At 35.5% G+C, this 19,472-nt stretch overlaps 1 protein-coding gene across 7 annotated transcripts in view; it reads left to right on the top strand.

Annotated features, from left to right (window-relative positions):
- FCHO2 (FCH and mu domain containing endocytic adaptor 2) overlaps positions 1-19,472 on the top strand; it is a 206,126-nt gene that overhangs the window by 4,660 nt on the left and 181,994 nt on the right. For all 7 annotated transcript variants that reach the window (XM_077139486.1, XM_077139484.1, XM_077139481.1 and 4 more), the window contains exon 2: positions 8,776-8,867. In XM_077139486.1, coding sequence (XP_076995601.1) covers positions 8,776-8,867 — 92 coding nt within the window. The remainder of the gene's footprint in view (positions 1-8,775; positions 8,868-19,472) is intronic.

Below are 19,472 nucleotides of genomic sequence, written 5' to 3'. Positions count from 1 at the left end.
TCTTTCTCAGAGTTGAGTAGTAGTTTATAATATCCTTGAGATTGTCTCTGTGAACATTGAACTATAGTAATTAAAATTGTTTTATATTTTTACATAAGCCCAGGTTATTTAGTTCAGGAATAAAAAACTTTTTCAAGGAATGGATTTCATAAATAATAATTATTTACGGGGAAAAGATAAGTGAGCACAGCACACTTGAGTTGAATACATTATAGACCTCATTTTACACAGTAATCCCCATCTGTATAAGCTATGATGCCGTCATCCAAAGGCCCTTGACTATTTTTTTGTGTACATCATGTTGTAATGAACTGAGATTTTTAGTTAGATGATTTTTCCAGAGGTTATCTCTAGTCAGCACATGAAAAATGAACAATCAACAATTATGTTAGGCATTTTTTTCCCCTGAAATTGTGTGCAGAAGTTTCATTCTCTTTGTCTTTCAATTTCACTGGTATTGTCATACTTTAATTTTAATGGAGCAGTTGGTTATATATCCAAACATTGATCTGTTATTATGTGGATAAGGTTGGGAGATTTAAAATGTGTTTTAAAAATCTGAAATTGCTAATAGGACTTGGATTGCAGAACATTAATCCAAACTTAGCATTCTGGATGACAGACTTAAACATATACATGTACACATATACACATACACACATTCTTTGAAGTTGTTTATCCATATGAAAATTAAAAAAAAAAATAGCTTTAGAAAATTCGGTTGTGGTGACCACAGAGACCCAGAATATAGGCTGTCTTTTTGTTACTTGAAATTCCCAAATATTGTAGTTTGGGGTATGGGTATCAGCCTAGTATATGATCTCATCAGATGATATGCTAAAATGTAAAAAAATTATATATATATAAAAAATTAACAGGCTTGCAAATTTCACATGGTTCAAAACTCAAAAAATACAAAAGGAAATACAGTGTAAAATCTTTTTCTTTTTCTCCAGTCATCAAGATCGCTCCAAAGGCAGTCACTTACCAGTTTCTTATATAGCTTTCCAGTGATAACCTATATTTATATAACCAAATGTCCTTCATTAAATTAAAATATATTATTGTATGACTGTTAGCCATGCTCAGATTGTTCTCAACTGTAGCAAGTTATGAAAATGTAAGTTATAGATTTATCCAACTTGGTTCAAGTAGATTTGATAGGTGGACGTTATAAAATAATAGTGTTTTAGCTCTCACTGAGTTTTATTTTGAGACTCTAGGGTTGTTTTTTTTTTTTAGTGGGGAGGGGCTGTATGTTTACCTTAATAGTTGGACAAATTTGGAAATGAAAAATTGATAGTGATTTAGACTGCATAAGTTCAGTTGGAAGAACTTTGGTAGCAATCAGATACACAAAAAGAAATTTAGATGGGTCAGATGTGGGGAGAAACAAAAACAATAGAACAAGAGCAATTGAGACCTATAATGACTACTTATTAGAAGAGGTGCCGGGGAATGTCAGTGGAGTGGCCAGAGTTAGAGAAAGTGATTAGTGAACTGTGTGATGAAGTTCAGGAGCTCTTCTTGCTTCCTTATGGAATTGCAGAAGTAAAAGCCACGGAAAATAGCACAAGCATGTTTGTTTGACTTTAGGGAAAAGATAGGAAGGTACAACATAAGTAAAGCAAATTGGTGATGATGGGGGCAGAAGCCAAGAAATGTAGAGGTTTTAGTTGTTTGAAACTGTTAACAGTCAGTGAAGAACATTGTTATGTTCTAGGTAAACTCTCAAGAATACAAAAGAAAACTAAAATTACCTATAGGTCCTCCTCTTACAAGAGTAAATTGAAGCGTTATTAAGAAAGCTGAAGTTATTGTTAATTTTTTTTTCAATTTGAAAGTAAAAACCATATTACAGAAAATTTGAGAGGTAGAAAAATAAAAACAAAAAATTATTATGCCACCGTTGTTTGCTTCTGCTATTTTATTGAACCCATATAATACCTACTTAGAAGGCTTTAATGATTTAACCTGAGGAAACTGACTGGAAGAGATGAGTTGTTATTAAAAGATTAGAGAGGGCTATCTGAGGGGCAGGAAAATGTAATAAGATTTCGTTCCTTAAGTCAATCACCAGATGTGTTCAGTTGACTTTTGTACTTTCATCAAATAGTGCGGACTGCCAGTGGTGCTCATAACGCACCTTTTATTTTTTTTAATTAATTTTTTTATAACACATCTTTTAATCACGATTTTCTGCTTTAGCAATATCTTGCCAGTGGCTCTGCAATATAGTTTTTTGTTTGCTTGTTTTTTGGCGTGGGCAGGCACTGGTAATCGAACCTGGGTCTCTGGCCTGGCAGGCGAGAACTCTGCCTGCTGAGCCATCGTGGCCGGCCCTCTTCAATATAGTTTTAGTAATCCTATCTGAAAACATCAATGTACAAGTAGAGTATTGAATAGAAGGGGTTGTGACTTGTGGTTTTTTTATTTGTGGAAAAACTACTTGCATATGTTTTAATTTCTTCCTGGTAGTTTTCAAAGCAAAAATGGCACTGAAGGGCTCTCATTATATATTTGTTGAACTCATTAAAAATGCCTCTAGTCAATTCTTCACTAGAGGTGTCGATTCTTCACTAGAGGTGTCAGTTCTTCACTAGAGGTACTATTTTTCAAAGAAAAAAGTAAGCTTTGAATTACTTTAATGTTTTATGGTGTCTTTTTTAAGAAAAAGGAATGGTGAAGTAAGACTATATCAAACACATCTTAATGTTATGTTTTGCACTGACTTGTCCAAAAGTTTGTCTAATAAGTGTCAAAGTAAGACCTAGAGTAAAATGTAAATGCAGAGAGATTGGAAAGAGATATTTACGTATTTATTTTTGAAGTGGTTTGGAGTCAGAAGGAAGGGTAGACATGTTATTGTTTGCATGTCAGCCCCTCCTGACCCTTGTCTTCCCTCTCCAAAAAAACAGAAAAATAAAGTCAGTAGAAGCAACTTTCAGAATTCATAGTTTGGTTATACTTTATACACTCATGTCTTCTGCCTATTTTCCAACTTTTGGACTCATGAATGGTTTTTATTTTTTGTGTATAATATACTGTTGTCTTTAAAAGATTCATTGAAGGAAAAGTTTCAAACAATTGATTAAAACCTATGGAGTTTATTTCTTTGCACTTTCTCACTATTACTTTTTGTGATTCTTACATTATAAGTCTTAAAAATTTCATTTTTGTTAGTGTAGGAATTTCATAGCTTTGTTAGTAGAGATATTTATTTTTTTCTTCAAGTGCAGATATGTTAGATTAGAGTTTTATTTGGTTTTTAGATATAAAGTTGTGTTAGAAAATCAACCAGAGAAAAATGCTTTGGGTTTCCAAAATAGGTTCCATGACTTATTTCTACTTTTTAATTAGAAATTTCAAGTGTACCTCACTTGTAGACTCCATATTAGACTAGAAGAAAATCTAAACACTTTTGGTGACTTGGTGATCTTATAATTTAAATGTCTTTTCTGGCAAATTTCAGTTTAATTGATAACTTAGTTACAAAACAATATGCGTAATATGAATTCATTTTCATATTATGTTCTATGCATGCAAAAAAGAAATCTGAACTGATAAAACGTCACACTTCGCAGTTATCTCACTTGGTACTGAGATATTTGCATTCTTTTTAAGGGTGTGTGATTCTGGACTTAAATTTTCAGTGAATGATGAAAGTTTTCTCCCAATTTCATACTAGTAGTTATTACAAAGACTTTTAACACTTGTTGAAAATTACATTATAATGAGATTTTATTTGCCCCAGTTTATGTCACTGAAAGTTCCTTTAGAGTGCCAGTTATTTGTAAAGTGCTTTGATATCAGCAGATAAAAGATATTAAATGCAAACCTTCATTATAATTGTCCTCATTGTAGTGTTTTGTCTATACCAGCAATATAGCTAATTGCTGCTTTTTGTCAGTTAATGATGAAAATTTCTCAGAATTTGTTTATTAGAAAGGGTAAGGTTAATTCTTCTAACTGTATCTATACTCAAGAAGTAGACATTTGTCACATACTTAACACAGGAACCTAGCAGAGAGAATACATTAAAAATATTATTTACCTAGCACTTAAACGTTGATTAAACTCAGGTGGGTCACAGTGGCTCAGAAGGCAGAGTTCCTGTTTGCCATGCCGGAGACCTGGGTTCGATTCTTGGTGCCTGCCCGTGCAAAAAAAAAAGATTGATTAAACTAATGAATAACCCAGCTGAAAAAAAGCTTGTCACCAATGAAAATACACCTGCTCATAAAATCTAGCCAGTTGGTGGTGCAGCCACTGTGGAAAGCAGTTTGGCAGATTCTTAGAAAATTAAATATGTAATTACCATATGACCCAGCAATCCCACTTCTAGATATCTACCCAAAATAATTGAAAGCAGGAACTTGAACAAATATTTGTATAACGGTGTTCATAGCAGTATTGGAGACATCATGTTGAGTGAAATAAGCCAAACACAAAAGAGTAAATACTGTATGATACACTTATATGAAATTAGAATATGCTAATTGAGAGTCAGGAACTAGTATATAGGTTTCCAGAAGCTAAGTGTGGGTGGGGAAAGGGGTGTAATTGTTTCATTGGTACAGAGTTTCTGTTTAGGGTGATAGAAAAATTGTGGTCACGAATGGTGGTAACGGTGGCACAACATTGTGAATGCAGTAATTAACGCCACTGAATTGTGTATCTGAAAGTACATAAATTGGGAAATTATAGGTTTTATATATGTTACCAGAATAAAATAAAAGTTCATAAAAAGCATGAATCCTAATGTAAACTATGAACTACAGTTCCTAGTATAATTATAATAATGTTGTTTCAGCAATTGTAGCAAAGGTGCCAAACTAATGGGTGTATATTTTGCATTTTTGTATAAACCTACAACTCACCCTCTCCACCCACCTCCTCCCCCCCAAATAATTGAGCCATTAATTTGTATATGGATTTATTTTTGGGATGATAATTATGTCCTAACATTGATTATAGTGAAGGTTACACAAATGGGTAGAGTTTAATAGTGCCATATTTTTTCTCCCATCCCTCAAGGGACTTTGCAATACTTTTATTATCTGCTCAACATACTTTGGGGTGTATCCAGGAATTACATTAAGCTATACAGAGTTCCAAGTCCTCATTCCCATTCTGGGCTCCATGTGTTTGGGTTATTTAAATGATCTGTCCACACACAATGAGTTAGATTATGCATTACAGAAAATTTAGGTTTTGGAGAAAATAAACCTCTCTTCCTTTGGTCTCAGAGTAGATGAAGTTCTAAAATACAGACAGTGTTACCTTAGTCCTGACCTGATTTCTGTCTTATCTCTAATTGAAGCCTGATCTTTTTTTTCAATTTCTTTAACAATTGTTGTATATGGCTATACTGACCTTCAGAACTGCTGAACTCCTATCCTGAGTCTTAGGTGTCACACAGGTACCCAAAGTTCCAGGGAAATAAATAGCAGGTTATATAATATATAGCACAGCCTCTCAAAATCCAGAAGTAACAATTACAGCTCTGGAGTAAATGTGACTGCTCTAAGAGCTTACAATCTAGGCCCCAATTGTCTTATAAATATTTTCTAAATGAGACCATACAACATTTGCTTGTTTATTTCTGGCTTATTTTGCATCGCGTGATGTCCCACAGGTTTATTCATCTCATTGCATGCCTCACGTCTTCATTCCTTTGTGCAGGGGATTAAAATTTAACATCCTAAATATAAAACAATTATATTTGATTTGATATCAACTTATAGCATACACATATACTGTTCCTATACTCTGCTGTCACCCCACCAATTTTGGTACTTTGCTACAAATTATATCTTTGTACGTTGTATGTCCATAACCATGGAGTTATCATACATATTATGCATTTGAATTTAATACTTGTGGGAACTAGGCAGTAGAGTTACAAAGCAAAATGTCCAATACTGTAGTGTTGGCATTTATAATTACCCAAATGATTACCTTTACTGCAGGTTTTTATTTCGTCATGCCACTTTGAACCATTATCTAGTGTCCTTTTCTTTTGGTTTAAATTATTCTCTTTAGCATTGCTTGTAGAGCAGGTCTAGTGGTGATTTTCTTTATCTGGGAATGTCTTACTCTCTCCCTCATTTTTGAAAAACAGTCTTATCGGATTAAAATTCTTGTTTGGCAGTTGTTGTCTTTCGGCACTTTAAGTATTTCAACCTACTTCCTTCTTGCCTCCATGGTTTCCGATGAGTTTTCGACCCTCAGTCTAATTGGGACTCCTTTGAACATAACACTGGTTTTCTATTGCAGCTTTCAGAACTTACTCTTTGTCCTTCGCATTCAGCAGTTTGATCAGAATGTGACAGGGTATATTTTTCTTCAAGTTTATCCTTTTTGTTTTTCTCTGGTCTTATTGGTTGTGCATATTCACATCTTTTGTTAAGGTTTGGAAGTTTTCTGTCATTATTTCTTTGATTATTCCTTCTGCCCTTTTTTCTCTTTTGTCCATCTGGGACCCCCATAATGCATTTACTGGTACGCTTCATAGTGTCCCTGAAGTCTGTTAAGCTATTGCCACATTTTTATAATTCTTTTTTCTTTCTGCTCCTTAGCTTGAGTCATTCAGTTGTCTTGTCTTTAAATTCATCAATCCTTTCTTCTGCTAACTCCATTCTGCTTTTGAAAGCTCTCCTGGGAATATTTCACTTCAGTTATTGGTCTTCAACTGCAGCAGTTCGGTTTGGTTCCTTTTAAAATCTCTCTTTATTCAGATTTCCATATTCATTGTTTTCTTGATACCATTAGCTCTTTCTCTGCATTTCCGTTCATCTTCTTGAGTATATTGACAATTATTATTATTATTATTTTGTATGCTGTGTGGCAGGGTCACATTTCATTACTATTCCAAGTGAGTATCCCATTATTGTAGCACCATTGTTTGTTTGTTTGTTTTTTAGGAAGTGCATGGACTGTGAATTGAAACCGGGTCTCCTGCATGGCAGGCAAGAATTCTACCACTGAACTACCCTTGCACCTGATAGTTTTTTTAAGTAGTCTTTGTCCTGTATATCCACAATCTGATCTTCTTGTTTAGTGCTTTCTGTATTCTTAGTCTCTTCCTTTAAATGGTCCATCATTTACTCTTCATTATTTGTCTTGTAACATTTAGTTATTCACTCTACATATTAAAATTAAAAATGTTATCTCTGGGATATATTCCTTGAGATGCCTGTTCCTTGAATTTGTAATAAGCTGGTGATATGGCAAAAATTTTCTTGGGGGTCAGCTCTCCTATCAGAAAGGTCTTCCCAAGGTGAATGCAAAGTACAGGGTAATCTGATTTAGAATTGTGGGCAAATGAGAACCAGAACGTGTCGGGGAAAATTTTGAAGCATGATAGCTTCAGACTTTCAGTTTTATGGTTTAGGATTTCACGTTTATTTTTTATTTGCGTCTTTCAGGATTATCTGTATAATGACAGTTGGTAGATAGGACAATCAGATATGTGTGATTTCTGTACTGTATTGAAGTGATGGAATTTCTTAGAGGATTCAGGCCCCTCATTTTTTTTATATGTAATTTTATTTACTAATCTGCATTGTAATGTTATTTTTGCTTACTGTAAACTAGTCAAAATGGCTACCTCAAAGAATATACTTATTTTGGTTGGAACAAATTTGCTTGAAATCCCCAGGATAAGAGCAAAACTGAAATTAGAGGATACGTTTTTTTCTTTATCATAGACATTAAAATCGCAGAAGCCAGAGGGTAATGTTTGGATCCATAGGAGACTGATTTTACGTTATATTCTTGATATTTGCAAATCGATGCTCAAAATACTCAGGATTTTTATTGTTTATATTGTTGCATGTGAACGATAACATTTTGATTTGCTATATGCTATTTTATCTGACAAGTTTATGAGGAATCACTTCAGTATAACAGAGTTTCTAAGATATATTTTCTGTGAGCTGTGGAAATATTAGTTTTCAGGCTGCATAGCACTTACTTACAGTATTGCTTTTATTTCCCGTGAATATAGTCAACTCTTTATTTATATTCACTGAAGAAAAATAAAAACATCTACACTCATTTTGAATAGAAAATTGTTAAACTTACATTAAATTATCTTTTCTTTCACATATAAAATTGATATTTTAAACATTTTCTTTGCTGTGATTTTCTAATCTAAGATTTATTGGATTAAATGTCAGTAAAAGTTTTCTAGGATTGTGTCTAGTTCTGTTTATTTTCCATCACTTGATGGCTAAAATTCTGCTAGCTAACAGGCTGTTATTTTTCTTTTTTGTTAAATTTTAGCTCTTTTTTCTTCTCATATTTTTAAGTTCACCGTAAAACTTAGATTAGGGACTAAAAAGTGTTTTGTGGTATTCATTTCCTGTGTACGATTTGTATCATGCTGTCATGATTCAGAAGTCCAGATTTATTTTTTCTAATGAAATAATTAGGAATCCGGTAATGCTTGTTAAAGTAATTGAAATGGGACTTGGTAACATATTTTAAAAGTTCCATTATTCTCTTTTCTAAATTATGTTGAATATTATTTCTTTAAAATTTCAGACTTAATTTCATTGATGTTACCCTTAAGGTTAATATGGAGTATATGTACATGTGTGTATGCATGTATATGTACATATAGTCAATTGTAAAATCATACAGTATGCACCAACATTATGCACCAACATTAATGGTTATATCAAGGAAAAATAATTCACATAGGATTATTGTATTCTCAAGTCATTTTTATCTCTGCTGTTGTTAAACTAAATCTTTTTGAAATCCTAGGGAGAAAAAAATAGTGGCTTTGATATCCTCTACCATAATATGAAACATGGACAGATATCAACAAAAGAATTAGCAGATTTTGTAAGAGAAAGGTATGTATTTCTTTAATAAGTAGTTTCAATAGTTTATTTTAATTTTAAATTTTAGGAAACATTAAGTTGGATTTAGAATAATCATGAATTCTTTAGAAAATTATATTTTAAACGGGTTATTTGTTTTCTGTACACTTGGCAGATATGCATGGCTCAGTGTGGCATCGTTAATCCCCTGGTGTGCAAATCCTGCATGGAAATATTATGAACTATGTGATATGTAATATTACATATTTAATGTAATATTTCTTATTGAATGTCCTAGCAAGGTAACACAATAGAAAAGTTGAGGAATTTGGTAGGAAAAATATTACCATTTCTTTGATATTGTACAAACATGCTAAAATAATATGAAAAGACATAAGTATTCTAAATTTGTAGTTTATTATGTATTATATAACTTTTATTTTAAAATAATCCTTAGGGCAGGCCATGGTGGTTCAGCAGGCAGAGTTCTCCCTTGCCATGCTGGTGACCCAGGTTCGACTTCCAGTGCCTGCCCATGCAGAAAAAAAAAAATCTGTAGCTGTATATTTTTTAAATCCTGCAAATTTATAATTTTAAAAGATTCTTAAAATAGTCAATTTAACAATTATTAAAAATCAGTGTAATTTGTTTATGATCAAAATCATATATAATCCACCTGATATGCTGCTTCATAAGGCTGTTTGGTGGCTAGACCTGCTTGGTAATTTTCATTTGAACACATTTAAAATTTTTACCTTGTTAATTTTATAGGTGTAATTTGCCTTTAAATATAAATAGTACTCTATTCATTCATTTTTTCTTCACATGTCTGTTGTGTGGATGCTGTCTGGATGCTGGCGAATAGTTATAAAGATACAAGTTTCTGCCTTCATGGAGTTTATAGAGTGGTAGGAATTGCTGGGGGCAAATGATTTCACTAAGACCAATCCTCTTCTGGCTTCCACCTTTCCAGTGGAGTCAAGGAGGAGTCAGAAGCTCCCAAGTGCTTTGGGTAATGCTGCTCCTTCCCTCACTACTGCGTAATCATTGGCAGGAGAAAAGGGAGTCCAGAATTGTTCACTCTTTCTGGCATGTCCCCTAGCCTTCCATGTCTCCCAACACCATGGCACTGCCAACATTGTCTGCCTTGTGGCTGTCAGGGTAGATGTCATTATGCCTCATATTCCTGTTTGTGTCGATCACTATAAGAAGTCCAGTCTCCTGAGTCATGTCTCATTGCCTAGAACCTAAATCCTTTATAATTCTGCAGGCAGTGAAATAACCCTTCCTTCTCCCTGCTGCCTTTGTTTTTTTCTTCATAGCATTTGAAACCATCAGACATGATATTTTACTTATTTATTTTTCTGTTTTCCCAGTGGAATATAAACTCCACAAGGGCAGGGATTTTTGTCTGTTTGCTTATTGCTTTAATCTCCTGCACTTGGGATAATGCTTGGCACTTAGTGTGCCCTTAGTAAAGGTTTTTTGATTATCTACCTTTAGCACTCTCTTGCAAGCTATCATTATTTTTACCTGAACTATAACAGTACCTTGTAAGTGATCATCTACATTCTTTCTTGTTCTCTTGCAACCTGTTCTCAGCACCGTAGTCCAAGTGTGTTTTTTTAAAGCTAAAGCTCAGTTTGTCATCTCTCCTGTTAAAAATGTTGCAAGAACGTCACATTACTCTTTAAGATACTGTGCTGGTTTGCAAGGATGTGTGGACCCTAGAAAAGCCATGTTTAATCAAAATCCCATTTCGTAAAGGCAGAACAATTCCTGTTCAATACTGTATGTTTGAAACTGTAATCAGATCGTTTCCCTGGAGATGTGGTTTAATCAGGAGTGATTGTTAAACCGAATTAGGTGATGACATGTTTCCACCCATTTGGGTGGGTCTTGATAAGCTTCTGGAGTCCTGTAAAAGAGGAAACATTTTGGAAAATGAAGGAGATTCGGAGAGAGCAGAGAATGCACCATGAAGCAGAGAGTCCATCAGCCAGCACTTTGGAGATGAAGAAGGAAAATGCCTCCCAGGGAGCTTCATCAAACAGGAAGCCAGGAGAGAAAGCTAACAGATGATGCCGTGCTTGCCATGTGCCCGTCCAGCCGAGGGAGAAACTATAACTGTTCACCATGTACCTTCTCGGATGAGAGAGAAACCCTGAACTTCATCAGCCTTCTTGAACCAAGGTATCTTTTCCCTGGATGCCTTTGATTGGACATTTCTATAGACTCGTTTTAATTGGGACATTTTCTCAGCCTTAGAACTGTAAACTAGCAACTTATTAAAGTCTCCTTTTTAAAAACCGTTCTGTTTCTGGTGTATTGCATTCCAGCAGTTAGCAAACTAGAACAGATTTTGGTATTGGAGAGTGGGGTGCTGCTGCAGTTTGCAAATACCAAACATGTTAGAACGGTTTTTTAAGTGGATAAGGAGAAGACTCTGGAGGATTTGTGAGAAGTTTGATAGAGAAGACCTAGAATGCTTTTAAGAGACTGTTGGTAAAAATGTGGACTCTAAAGACACTTCTGATAAAGCCTTGGACAGAAATGAGGCATGTGTTATTATAAACTGCCTTATTTTAAAATGGCAGATAATCTGGCAAAACTGACTAATAGCTTTGGCTGGAAGGCAGATTTTAAAAGCCGTGTACTTGGATATTTAACAGAAGAGATCTCCAAACTAAATGTCAAAAGTGCAGCCTGGTTTCTCCTTGTAGCTTATAGTGAAATGTGACAGGAAAGACATAAGCTGAGAACCAAAATCTTGGGTACAAAGAAACCAGAAGTTGATGTTCTGGAGAATTCTGGGCTTCCTGAAAGGGAGATCCCAGAGAATAGTGCCTCACATGAGGACTTGACCAAATGTGAAACCAGTCAGCCATTTCGGAGAAAGCCAGGATTGGACATGGAGTTATCCAGGAAAGATTTGTGGAAACTCCTTATGTCTGATGGGCATGATCCAAGGCTACTGCATAGAAAGCCAACGAGAGTGCTATGGGACCTGTATAAACAGAGCTGCTGCCAGTCTGGACTGGGGGGTTCCAAGAAGGGACACATTGGAGCAAAAATAACTTCAGAGGCAAAACTGTGGAGGCTGAGGTCTGAAGTCAAGAAGCCCTGGGCCAGGAGAGCAAACCCACCCACGCACGTGGAAAGGGTGAGTTTGCCCTGAAGGCAGAGGATGGCCTTCCACCTGGTTGAAGCGGAAGAGTCATACTGCCTCAGGCCTTGGAGAGGGTGAAGCACATTCCTTGGGGTTTGGGAAGAGGCTGACTGCCCCCACGTGGAGGGATTGAGCATGTGCTCTGGAAATGGCAGAGAGCCTGGGTGCAGCCCTGATGCTTTGGAGAGGGTGGAGCCGAGAAAAAGGTGATCTACCCAGTGTCCCCTAAGGTTGCGTTTGGAGAGAGGCAGACCTCTGCACAGGCCCTTGAGAAGGGTGGGACTGCTGCCTTCGAAAGTCCCAAAGATAAATGACTCTCAGACTCTGAAATCTGATGGGCTTTGCCCTGTGGGTTTTCGAAATTGTATAGGTCCAGTGACACCTGTGTTCTTTCCTCCCTATGGAAATGGGTATATGTATCCCATGACTGTTCCTCCTTTGTACGTTGGCAGCAAATAACTTGTTATGAGTTTTCAAAGGTCCAGAGACAAAGAAGAATTTACCTGAGCACAGACCATACTTGTACCTAATTTTGATGAGACTTTGTACTGGTTTTAATCTTGTATTGCATTTGATTGTTACTGAAATGCTTTAAGGATTTCTGATATTGTTATGGAATGAGTGTATTTTGTATATGGGAAAAACATGTCTTTTTTAAGGTCCAGAGGGTGGAATGTGCTGGTTTGAAAGGATGTATGGACCCTAGAAAAGCCATATTTTAATCAAAATCCCATTTCGTAAAGGCAGAACAATCCCTATTCAATACTGTATGTTTGAAGCTGTAATCAGATCGTCTCCCTGGAGATGTGGTTTAATCAAGAGTGGTTGTTAAGCTGGATTAGGTGACGACATGTCTTCACCCATTTGGGTGGGTCTTGATAAGTTTCTGGAGTCCTATAAAAGAAGAAACATTTTGGAAATTGAAGGAGATTCGAAGAGAGCAGAGAATGCTGCAGCACCAGGAAGCAGAGTCCATCAGCCAGCGCTTTGGAGATGAAGAAGGAAAACACCTCCCGGGGAGGTTCATCAAACAGGAAGCCAGGAGAGAAAGCTAGCAGATGACGCTGTGCTCACCATGTGCCCTTTCAGCTGAGGTAGAAACTATGACTGTTCACCATGTGCCTTCTTGGATGAAAGAGAAACCATGAACTTCATCAGCCTTCTTGAACCAAGGTATCTTTTCTCTGGATGCCTTTGATTGGACATTTCTATAGACTAGTTTTAATTGGGGCATTTTCTTAACCTTAGAACTGTAAACTAGCAACTTATTAAATTCTCCTTTTTAAAAACTGTTCTGTTTCTGGTATATTGCATCCCGGTAGCTAGCAAACTAGAACAGATACCCTTGTGTGGTTTGACCCAATCTACCCATTAAGCCTTATCTCATACCAAGCTCCTTCTTATTCTTTCTACTGCAATGACAGTGACCATTTATTGTCAGGCTTCTTCCAGTGCAGGCTTTGTACATTCCTGTTCCTTTTTCAACTAGTTAATGCCTGACTTATCCTTCAGAGCTCATCTCTGTAATTAATTCTCAAGGAATACTTTCTTGATCTCTTTGACTAGGTCACAGACACCAGATAGAATCTTTATCGACATCCTTTATCACTTCAGTATTTATATAATTTTGTAATTATTCATTTTTATTATTCGTTGCTGTGTTCCCCTATTAGAGAGTATTCTGTTGTGTCCTATGCCTAACGTAGAGTCTGGCACCATTAAATACTCATATTTTTTTCGGAGAAATGAATGAGAAAGAAAGAAAGAAAGAAAACATAGAAACATAAACATATACTATGCACTAAGGACTGTGTGTGTTATCTCATGTAACTCTCAAAACTCTGAATCACATTTTACAGATGTGAAAATTGGGGCCCAACAGGTTAAATTACTTCTCAAGTCAGTCATTCAGAGTTTACTTTCCTCCCTCTCCTCCTCCTTCCCTCCCTTCCTACAGCAGCTTTATTGAGATACTATTAACATATAATAAATTCCACATATTTAAGTGTATAGCTTGATACATTTTAATATATGTTTACATTGTGAAACAACCACTACCTTCAAGATAGTGAATATATCCCTTTTGTAATCCTTCCTTCCCATCCCTTCCTACCTCCCCATCCGCAAGCAACCACTGATTTACTTTTGACATTTCGATTAGTTTACATGCTCTAGATTTTGTCAAACTGCTTTCAGTTAGCATAATTATTTTGAGATTTATCCATATTGCTGCTTGCATCAGTAATTCATTTATTTTTAAAGATGAGTTCATGTTACTTGTAATAGTAAAAACTGGGAACAACTCAGATGTCCATCAGCAATAGCATAGGTAAATATATTTTGGCATATTTATACAATTTAATGTTAAATGGCTTTGTAAATGAACTGCAGCTGTAGTCAGCAATACAAATGAATCTCACAAATTGTGCTGAGTGACAGGAGTCAGGCAAAAGAATACCTATTCTATGATTAAACTGAAACTTATTTAATTCACAGTTCAAAAAATAGGTATAGCTTCCCTCTACAGATAAAGTGCAGATTTTGGTATCAAGATTTGTTAGCCTCATAAAATGAGTTGGGGGATATACTCTATTTCTGTAGTCTTTGGAAAAATTTTTGGAAGATTAATGTTTCTTCCTTAATGTGTTTAGTAGAATTTATTGGTAGAGAATTTGTGCTTGAAATTATCTTTGTAGGAAGATATTAAATTATATGTTCAACTTCTTTAATAGTTGTAGAATGCCTCATATTTTCCAGTTCTTCTGTGAATATCAAAAGTTATATTTTTCTATAAATTTTTCCAATTCACTTAAATTTTCAAATTTATTGGCAAAAAATAATTCTTTTCCTTTTGAAATCTTTTTTTTAATGTTTGTAGATCTGTAGTAATATCTCGCTTGTCATTCCTGACATTGGTTATTTGTGCCTTCTTTGTTTTTTTAATGATCCGTCTCATTTGTCATTTATTGGTTTTAATAGCTTTTTTTTTTTAACAGAACCCACCGTTAACTTCATTGAATTCTTTTACATATTTGTTTTCTATTTCATAACTCTGTTTCTTATTTCCTTAGACTTTGGGTTTAATTTGCTACTATTTCTCTAATGTTTTGCAGTGAATGCTTAACTTAATGATTTTTAATGTTTCTTCTTTTCTGGTATTTTCATTTAAGCCTGGCAGTTTCTCTCAAGCAGTGTATTTAAGTTTCACTGTGCTTTCTTCCTTGCACCCTAGTTTATTTTGACATGTATTTCTTAATTTTCAAATACTCTTTTTTAAAAAATACTTTTATTGTAAAACCCTAAACATATAAACATTTTATACATGGTATACAATCAGTGGCTCACAATATCATCACATAGTTGTGTATTTGTCACCATGAGCATTTTTTTGAACATTTGCATCACTCCAGAAAAAAGAAATAAAAAAGAAAAAACTCATACATATCACATCCCTTACCCCTCCTTCTCATTGACCACTAGTATTTCAGTCTGCTCAGCTTACTTTAACCTTTGTTACCCCATTATTTGCTTATTTTTTACTCATCTGTCCATGCCATAGATAAAAGGAGCATCAGACAAAGGTTTTCACAATCGCACAATCACATTGCGAAAGCTGTCTCATTATACAATCATCTTCAGAAACATGGCTCATGGAACACAGCTCTACAGTTTGAGTTACTTCCTTCTAGCCACTCAAATACACTGTAAATTAAAAAGGGGATATCTATTTAATGCATAAAAATAACTTCCAGGATAACCTCTCAACTCTGTTTGAAATCTCTCAGCCATTGGCACTTTATTTTCTCTCATTTTTCTCTTTCCCCTTTTGTTCATGAAGGTTTTCTCAATCCCTTGATACCAGGTCTCTACTTGTACCAGGATTTCTGTCCAATGCTGCCATGGGGGTTTACCCCCCTGGGAGTCATGCCCCACGTAGAGGGGGGAAGGGCAGTGAGTTCACTTTCCATGTTCGCTTAGAGAGAGACACCACATTTGAGCAACAAAAGAGGTTCTCTGGGGGTGACTCTTAGGCCTAATCTGAGATTTATTGGGTCATGACACTAACTTGGACAAACCAAGAAAATCTCATGCCCTATTCAAGATTCCATGTACTAATGGTGTTGAATTAAACTGACCATACAAGTTAAATTAGGAAATGCACTAGCCAAAATATAAATTTTGCACTAAGTAAACATTTTTTTTTAATTTTTGAATTAAGTTTTAAATTAAAAAAAATTACAAAAAACACAAACATTCTTAACATATGATCATTTTGTTCTACATATATAATCAGTAATTCACAATATCATCACATAGTTGCATATTCATCATGATAATTTCTTTCTGATCAATTCAGAAAAAGAAATAAAAAGACAACAGAAAAAGAAATAAAATGAAAACAGAAAAAAAAGAAATTATGCGTACTATACCCCTTACCCCTCTCTTTCATTGATCTCTAGCATTTCAAACTAAATTTATTTTAACATTCGTTCCCCTATTATTTATTTTTATTCCATATGTTGTACTCGTCTGTTGACAAGGTAGATAAAAGAAGCATCAGGCACAATATTTTCACAATCACACAGCCATATTGTGAAAGCTATAAATCATACAATCAACTTCAAGAAACTTGGCTACTGGAACACAGCTCCACATTTTCAGGCAGTTCCCACCAGCCTCTCCATTACATCTTGAATAACAAGGTGATATCTACTTAATGTGTTAAGAATAACCTCTTGACTCTGTTTGAAATCTCTCAGCCATTGACACTTTGTCTCGTTTCACTCTTTCCCCTTTTGGTCCAGAAGATTTTTTCAATCCCTTGATGCTGAATCTCAGCTCATTCTAGGGTTTTTCTCAATCCCTTGATGCTGAGTCTCAGCTCATTCTAGGATTTCTGTCCCACATTGCCAGGAAGGTCCACACCCCTGGGAGTCATGGCCCACGTAGACGGGGGGAGGGTGGTGAGTTTGCTTGTTGTATTGGCTGTAGAGAGAGGCCCCATCTGAGCAACAAAAGAGGCTCTCTTGGGGTGACTCTTAGGCCTAATTTTAAGTAGGCTTGACCTGTCCTTTGTGGGGTTAAGTTTCATATGAACAAACCCCAAGACTGGGGGCTCAGCCTATAGCTTTGGTTGTCCACACTGCTTGTGGGACTACCAAGAATTCAACTTGGGGAGGTTGAATTTCTCCCTGTTCTCACCATTCCCCGAAGGGGACTTTGCAAATCCTTTTCCACTCACTGATCAAATCACTCTGGGATTCATCAGGGCATCACTCTGGACAAACCAACAAAATCTCATGTCCTACCCAAGGTTCCATGTATTTATATTGTTCAACTAAGCTATCTACATAAGTTATATTAGGAAATGCACTAGTGAAAATATAAATTTTGTACCAAATAAACATTTTTTTGCTTTAGTCTCGTGCATAAGGTGACATTTTAAAATGTTAATTACCATCTGTTTTTGGCACCCTGCAGTAATGACATTCCTTTGTTCTTCCTCATGCAAAAACATTTTTAAAATTTGTATATTTAGTCACTATCATTATACACTCTAGGCATTCCTAGATTATACCATCTCATTCTTTAACATCTATCTTTCTTTGTGATTTCATTTATGCCCACAGCCCTCCTCCCTCTATCATTCTCACATTCAGCTTCATTCAGTGTTTTAACATAATTGTATTACAGTTAGGTAGTATTGTGCTGTCCATTTCTGAGTTTTTATATTTAGTCCTGTTGTACAATCTGTATCCCTTCAGCTCCAATTACCCAATATCTTACCCTATTTGTATCTCCTGATGGTCTCTGTTACCAATGAAATATTCCAAGTTTATTCACTGATGTCAGTTCATATCAGTGAGACCATATAGTATTTGTCTTTTTGTTTTTGGCTAATCTCACTCAGCATAATGTCGTTAAGGTTCATCCATGTTGTTACATACTTCATAACTTTATTCTGTTTTACAGCTGCATAATATTCAATCGTATGTATGTACCACAGTTTGTTTAGCTACCCGTCTGTTGATGAACATTTTGACCGTTTCCGTCTCTTTGCAATTGTAAATAATGTTGCTATAAACATTGGCGTGCAACTGTCCGTTTGTGTCCTTGCCCTTATGTCCTTTGAGTAGATACCTAGCAATGGTATTGCTGGGTCATATGGCAATTCTATATTTAGCTTTTTGAGGACCCGCCAAACTGCCTTCCACAGCGGTTGTACCATTTGACATCCCTACCAGCAGTAGATAAGTGTGCCTCTTTCTCCACATCCTTTCCAGTACTTGTCATTTTCTGTTTTATTGATAATGGCCATTCTGGTGGGTATAAAATGATATCTAATTGTGGTTTTGATTTGCATTTCTGTAATGGCCAGGGAAGTTGAGCATCTCTTCATGTGCCGTTTGGCCATTTGTATTTCCTGTTCTGAGAAGTGTCTGTTCAAGTATTTTGCCCATTTTGTAACTGGATTGGCTGTCTTTTGTTGTTGAGTTGAACCATCTCTTTATAAATTCTGGATACTAGACCTTTATCTGATATATCGTTTCCAGATTTTGTCTCCCATTGTGTAGGCTGTCTTTTTACTTTCTTGATGAAGTTCTTTGATGCACGAAAGTGTTTAATTTTGAGAAGTTCCCATTTCTTTCTTTCTTCAGTGCTCTTGCTCTGGGTGTAAGGTCTATAAAACCACCTCCAAGTATAAGATTAATAAGATATTTCCCTACATTTTCTTCTAACAGTTTTATGGTCTTATATCTAATGTTTAGGTCTTTGATCCATTTTGAGTTAACTTTTGCATAGGGTGCGAGATATGGGTCCTCTTTCATTCTTTTGCATATGGATATCCAGTTCTCTAGGCACCATTTATTGAAGAGACTGTTCTGTCCCAGGTGAGTTGGCTTGACTGCCTTATTGAAGATCAGTTGTCCATAGATGAGAGGCTCTATATCTGAACACTCTATTCAATTCTATTGGTCAATATATCTATCTTTATGCCAGTACCATGCTGTTTTGACCACTGTAGCTTCATAATATGCCTTAAAGTCAGGCAGCGTGAGACTTCTGACTTCATTTTTTTTCCTCAGGATACTTTTTAGCTATTTGGGGCACCCTGCCCTTCCAGATAAATTTGGTTATTGGTTTTTCTATTTCTGAAAAGTAAGTTGTTGGGATTTTAATTGGTATTGCATTGAATCTATAAAACAATTTAGGTAGAATTGACATCTTAACTATATTTAGTCTTCCAACCCATGAACACGGTATGCCCTTCCATCTATTTAGGTCTTCTGTGATTTCTTTTAACAGTTTCTTGTAGTTTTCTTTGTATAGGTCTTTTGTCTCTTTAGTTAAATTTATTCCTAAATATTTTATTCTTTTGGTTGCAATTTTAAATGGAATTCGTTTCTTGATTTCCCCCTCAGATTGTTCATTACTAGTCTATAGAAACACTACAGATTTTTGAGTGT

This window comes from Tamandua tetradactyla, chromosome 21 (genome assembly GCF_023851605.1).
Source record: "Tamandua tetradactyla isolate mTamTet1 chromosome 21, mTamTet1.pri, whole genome shotgun sequence".
Lineage (NCBI taxonomy): Eukaryota > Metazoa > Chordata > Mammalia > Pilosa > Myrmecophagidae > Tamandua > Tamandua tetradactyla.
This window is presented reverse-complemented; position numbering and strand designations above follow the sequence as displayed.